This window comes from Hypomesus nipponensis, chromosome 20, assembly GCF_054491055.1.
Source record: "Hypomesus nipponensis isolate SF chromosome 20, ASM5449105v1, whole genome shotgun sequence".
NCBI lineage: Eukaryota > Metazoa > Chordata > Actinopteri > Osmeriformes > Osmeridae > Hypomesus > Hypomesus nipponensis.
The window spans coordinates 3781983-3788183 of NC_140380.1; the positions used below are offsets into that span (position 1 = coordinate 3781983).

Sequence of the window (6201 nt, forward strand, 5' to 3'; positions counted from 1 at the left end):
GTTTGAGTTAATTTTACATTATTTGCCAAAGTAGTGTTGGTTTGGTACTGGCCTATTACTATGCCCATGTGGTGTCGGGTATTGAAGCACCCACAGGCCCTAAAAACTGTCGTTGTCTCCTCGACCACGACAGTTTTTATCCAGCCCAAACCATACCAGGACAGGTTCTGGCCACTTTAGTAGGGGGGGGCAATGAGACATTTTGTGGGGGGAAATAAATGTTAGTAAGGGGTGTGGGGGCATCCTGTTTATTTTAGCAGTTTAAAGCTTCAATTTGGTGCAATCTGAAAAAAAAACTAAAACAAATGTAGGAATGCAAATTCATTAAATTGCAATAACTCTTTTCTCCTTGTTTCCCTTAAAGTCTCAAAACACAATTTAGGTAGCTTACCACCAGATGTAAAAAGAGGTTAACTGTCCAGAAACTTTGCTGCACACCTCTTGCTGGTGTCCTTGACTTTTATTCCACCAAACTAACCAACCAGCATTTAGTAAAAAGTTTAATTTGCAATAATACATTTGTATGATTGGTAGAGCTGAAATCGACAAAATATAGTGGGGTGAAAAAACTAAATGAAGGAAACTTAATTTTGAGAGGGGGGCACAAGGAACGTCTGGGGAGGGGGCAGTGCCCGTCTCAGCCCAGGCTTTAAAACCGGGGATGAACCAAACCTAATTTAACACCGTGGACACCCAGGCTAAGTTTAATGTGGTTACATTGACTTTGACATATTCAAATGTTGTTTAATAAAACATGCACATTCCTTACTTTAGGAAGTCAAGTGAAAAACACTCAGAGTCTATTCGGTTTAATGCAAGCGCTGTTGTCCTCCCTGTGGGAGAGGACGTCAACCACCGGTTTCACCGGCTCGTCATCCGCGAATCCCCTGTCGCCCGAGAGATGAGCACTTCACCTACGAGCGCGCGGCCACGGGGAAAAAAGAAGGAAGGTAGGGGGTGGGGACACACGTGCACGCCGGACAGGGGCACAAGCAACAATCGGGTCGTTCTTGAGTTGAAGGCCTTTAAAACTACGCAGCGGTCAAGGAGAAAAGCGAACTGTCACATCTCGCTACAAACAAATCTATAAAACATGTCAGATGCAATCTTAGACAGGACGAATGAACACGGATGACAACCCCGACAACATTCCACAGGAACGCCTGAATAATACATACTGCTATTGCGAAGAGAATGGGGTGCTGTTGGTGTGACTGAGAAATGGACGAGGCAATAGGCCTATAGTTAATTCAGAGTAACATCTTGAACGGAATAAAACATGCTGTATTAAATCTTATAGTGTGCAGGCTGGAATATGGAACTTGGAGAATTACTACTTTCAAAGGTCGTCACTCAGCCTTGCCTAAATGTAGAAGGCTTGTGTTGATCCTAAACGGAGGTGAATGCTATAGGCCTACCTGGTTGGCTCGGCGACCCGCCACAGGTCGACAGGTGAGAAAAGACCTTGCCTGTTTCAATCTCTAATGAATAAGAACATGGCGGCGCGGTAATGGATGCCTGCCACCGCGCCGCTGAATTATTCAGTGTCTGGGGAACCGGAGATGGGTCCACTGGGATCGTGTGGAAGCGCTGTGTCACCGGCCGGCCTGGCTCTTCTTTCGGCTGCAGCATGCATAGGGCAGCCGCTTGAAACGCAACGAGAGTACGTTTTTACCTGGGTGAAGAGTAGTTTATGAGTTATACTGACCTGAACCATGGTCTGGTTCACATGCTATGCACACAGCTAGCCACATAGCATTGTTAGATTTAAGTATGTGTCTGACAGATAAAGGTCACCCAACGACTCCATAAACTAACTGTAAAATTAACTTTTGTAAATATATTATACATGAGGGAAAAAAAAGTTCCTTCTGACCAGACCTAGACTTTAATAAACCAGCCAAATAAACTTCCCCGTCGAAATGGTTCTATCGTTCAATGAGGATTTGAGGATCTTGAGGATTCTAAATTTGATTGTGAATTGTGTATGTTCTCAGAGGGATATCGTAAAGGTCTGTCCTATGTCACAGATGGTGTAAAGTGTCTGAATATCATCTTTCACCTGTCTGCTGTTGCAAGTGCCACTCCCTGTGATGTCGAAGAGCGGTTTTGGCGTCGAGTTCCCTCCTCGAGCTGCCTGGGAATCACCTGTCTTCGATGCCCGCTGGGGCCAGACGCGCACTCTCCATGGTGCTGAAAGTGTCACGCGCCTTTCTCAGAACAGCTTGTCAAGGGCATCATTGAGCATTGGCAGCAGTAACTTCCTTAACCTAATTATATTCACAGAAACGGGTCCTTAAAGTATGTCTTACTCTTCTCTATATATAATTAACAAAAGTACAGAAAATGTATTCTAAGACAGCGAGTTTAAAGTTATGGAAATATTGAATCTTTAATTTAGTCTTCAAAAAACACGTTTCGCAGAACCACACAGATGTTCTTAACACCGGATTTTTGTTTCTTGTCTGTACCTTCATAGTTTCACACGGGCCGTTCTTGCACTGCACTCGCTATCATACAACCTCCACGCCTGCGCAGAGCAGGCAGTCCGCTCCCTGACTCGTAACTTGTAAATTGAGGAATGAGCAATGAGGGGGGGGGGGGGGGGGGGGGGGGAGTGGGTGCCGCCAATGGAAACATCTCAGTCTGGCATCCGCGAGCCAGAGGAACGAGCCTGCCTGCATGCCAGGGCCACTTACCTGCTAGGCGCGCGAGGAAGATGATGACCATGAACGGCAAGCAGCATTTCACTATGCACCCCGCGCTGCACGAGCCCAAGTACCCTGGCCTGCATGCCAGCTCGGAAGGCATGCGCAGAGTGTGTCTGCCTGCCCCGCAGGTACGTTTCTGGGTACATTCTTCAGACTTGGGTTAAAAGAAAGATATCAATTGGAAAATGTTTTAAAATATACCTGAGAGGACTGTTCTTCTCCTCCCCTCCCTTTTCTTTCTTTCACTCGCTATGGCTCCCTAACTAGCTGTCTCTTTTTTACTCTACCTCTGAATCCCCCCTCCCTTCCTCCCTCTCTCCCCCCTCTCTCTTTCTCTCTCATCCACATGTCTATTCAAGCAAAGCTGCAGCTTCCATATTAATTTTTATGACCTGTGCTTTGAGGAGGGTTCTCCTCTGTGCTTGGAAAATGTTTTTTAATCCTGAGTTGACAGAATTCCCCACTGACTCCAGTCTGCGCACTCTTGCTTGCAGCTCCAGGGCAATATATTCGGTGGCTTTGATGAGAGCCTACTGGCACGCGCGGAAGCTCTGGCGGCTGCTGACATTGTCTCTCACGGCAAGAGCCACCCTTTCAAGCCAGACGTTACTTACCATACCATGAGCAGTGTCCCTTGCACCTCCACGTCCTCCACGGTGCCAATCTCCCACTCGTCTACCCTCACTTCGCACCATCACCATCACCTCAGCCAGGTCCTGGAGAACGACCTACTGGATCACCTGTCCTCCGGCCTCTCCGTTAGCGGCATGGGGGCTCCGGACACGTCCGGCATGAGCACGCAGGCCCATCAACACCACCTCCAGACCATGGGTCACCTCCACCAGGCGATGGCCATGGGCCACCCCCACTCTCTTTCTGTGCACAACGGCATGGCGTGCGTCAACGACGTGGAGTCCGATCCGCGTGAGCTGGAAGCCTTCGCAGAGCGTTTCAAGCAGCGGCGAATAAAGCTGGGGGTGACCCAAGCGGACGTTGGGTCGGCGCTGGCCAACCTGAAGATACCCGGTGTGGGCTCCCTGAGTCAGAGTACCATCTGTAGGTTCGAATCTCTAACCCTCTCTCACAATAACATGATCGCGCTCAAACCGGTTCTGCAAGCTTGGCTCGAGGAGGCGGAGGCAGCTTACCGGGAGAAGAATAACAAGCCGGACCTTTTCAGCAGCAACGAGAGGAAACGGAAACGCACTTCTATAGCCGCGCCGGAGAAGCGTTCTTTGGAGGCGTACTTTGCCATCCAGCCGCGTCCGTCCTCCGAAAAGATCGCAGCGATCGCCGAGAAACTGGATTTGAAAAAGAACGTGGTTCGTGTGTGGTTTTGCAATCAACGCCAGAAACAGAAACGGATGAAATATTCGGCAGTGCATTAATTGCCTCCATGAATAAAACACGACATTTTGACGGATAGGTGACCAGGGAACTAACAAACTATTGGATTGACTATCACGACTTTAGGACATGTCTCAGAAATTAAACTGCTTTGTTATTTTGTGTGTCTGGTTCGCTGTCCTGTAACACTTCGCACAGTCAAAGTTGTTCATGGTGTTAACATGTTGTGCTAAAGGTCTATTTTGAGGAGATGTTTTTCGTTTAATTATTTTTTTAAATCACTGGATTGTGTCACAGAGAAAAACGGAAGTAGTCCTATTCAAAGAATTAAGACAGAAAGGAAATTACGATCATGTTATGGTCTGAATTATGAATGCTGAAATAATATATTCTCATTCTATCACTATTGTCAAAAATAATATCATGTTTTCGTTTTTGTGTTTCAGTCTAACTCACATGTCGGGAGCCTATGTATTCGATCGGGCAGGGTCCCTGACTCACCACCTTAAAACAAACACATGAATGTGCTCTCTTCACCTCACTGTGCAAATGAGCAAAATCACATTGTCACATAGCCTACTTAATTTTCTTTAATAATTTACAAAGTGTCACTATTCAAACAGGGGCACGTCCAAGGGGCATTATTAGAAAGCTGCTATATTTTGTGTATTTTGATGTGAACGGTTTAGGAGTAGGATAAAATGCAGGGATACAAAAGTACTGTGAGTATTTTTCTTCACTCTTGGATTTCACTTGATAAAATGTGTGCAGTTCAAACTTAATAAATCATTGATATTTTATAAAATCTGACTGAATCAACAACTGTTTTTTTGCACATTATCTGCATTAACACTTTCTTTGTTTTGAATTAAACCCAGAATATTTTTTATTTGAAAACGAAAATACAGTTACCTAATTTGATTGGTTAATGTGCAAAACATATTTCCGGCCAGTGGACATGATAATTCTTTCCACGTATTTTGCATAGGCCTAAATCATGCCGCGAGACATAAGCAGGTGATAGAATCCTTGTAAAACCGGATGTTTCTCAAACCATAAATTCCCAAAGCACTGTAGAGATTAAAAATGAAACATACAGTCAGAGCATAAATATTTGTCTCTATAGTGCATAATGTCGATGCAGACGTTTAAAGCGAGATAGGCCTTAAGGATAAGGACTGATTCACACCGCCAGCTAATTAGTGCTACAGCTGGTTTAATTATGAATGGCCTCGTGTCACCGGGGTTATAACGTGGGGTTTGAAATTATTAAGTAATGACGATGCAATATTAATTATATATTGGTATAAAACGAAGCAAGGATCTCCGAGGTTGATAGTATGGCAGCAAGCGGAGCCTGTTCAGGAGAGCGCGATTCGCGGGCTAAAGATAATTCTGCAGCTCAAGGTAAGAGACTAATAACTTTAATTCGTTTAAGCCTAAAATAATACATGACATGTAGCCTAAATGTATTTTCGTGTAGACAATCGATGTGTAGTTTCTGTTTGTGTTTTATTAGTAGAACTATTTTTCAATGATTAAAAAAAGTATAATTAAACAAGACTCTAGGCCTCCATTTCAATACGTTCAAAGTAAGGCTATAACTGCTGTCAAATATTCCTGGGTAATAGAAATTATTTATTTCCTTCATATATTTTGTTCATACAGGCCTATAGCTTATTTACTGAAGTGTTATAGGAGGCAACTTGTTGAGACTATTAATATGCCTGTTAATATTATGAAATAATGTTGACTGGAAACATTTGGTCACATTTAAAACAAGCTAATAAAAAAAGATAATTACAAAATATTTATTTATCTAACCACATTGGTTATATGAACAGGAGGGTTGAATCATATTGCCTTGTGCTGCAGCTCCCCCCGGGATCCGGTATAGCCGGGAGGAGCAACATTCTGCCGTTAACATGAAAATGTGTGATAGGCCTATATGAATATTCTCTTTGATTTTAAGATTGGATGAATAGCTTAGGCTATGCGTTATTACTGATGCTAAGAGGCTTGTCTAAAGAGGGCTGTACAGCAATTACGATTAGTTAGGCCTGTGTATCAGTCTAGTCTCAATATAAAAATATCAATAACAAAAGGAACAGCCATGTTATCGTGTTTTGTGTGTAGACATGTT

General features: G+C 44.1%; 1 protein-coding gene across 2 annotated transcripts; it reads left to right on the plus strand.

Annotated features, from left to right (window-relative positions):
• Positions 1–2719: 2719 nt before the first annotated feature.
• pou4f3 (POU class 4 homeobox 3) lies at positions 2720–4629 on the plus strand. Of its 2 annotated transcripts, none has more exons than XM_084683910.1 (2): positions 2720–2839; positions 3206–4629. In XM_084683910.1, the coding sequence occupies exons 1-2, from the start codon at positions 2720–2722 to the stop codon at positions 4097–4099; spliced, it is 1014 nt and encodes a 337-aa protein (XP_084540036.1). In that variant the 3' UTR covers positions 4100–4629. The 2 variants fall into 2 exon arrangements, with proteins under 2 accessions (XP_084540036.1, XP_084540037.1); XM_084683911.1 differs by having other exon boundaries at positions 3212–4629.
• Positions 4630–6201: the final 1572 nt, after the last annotated feature.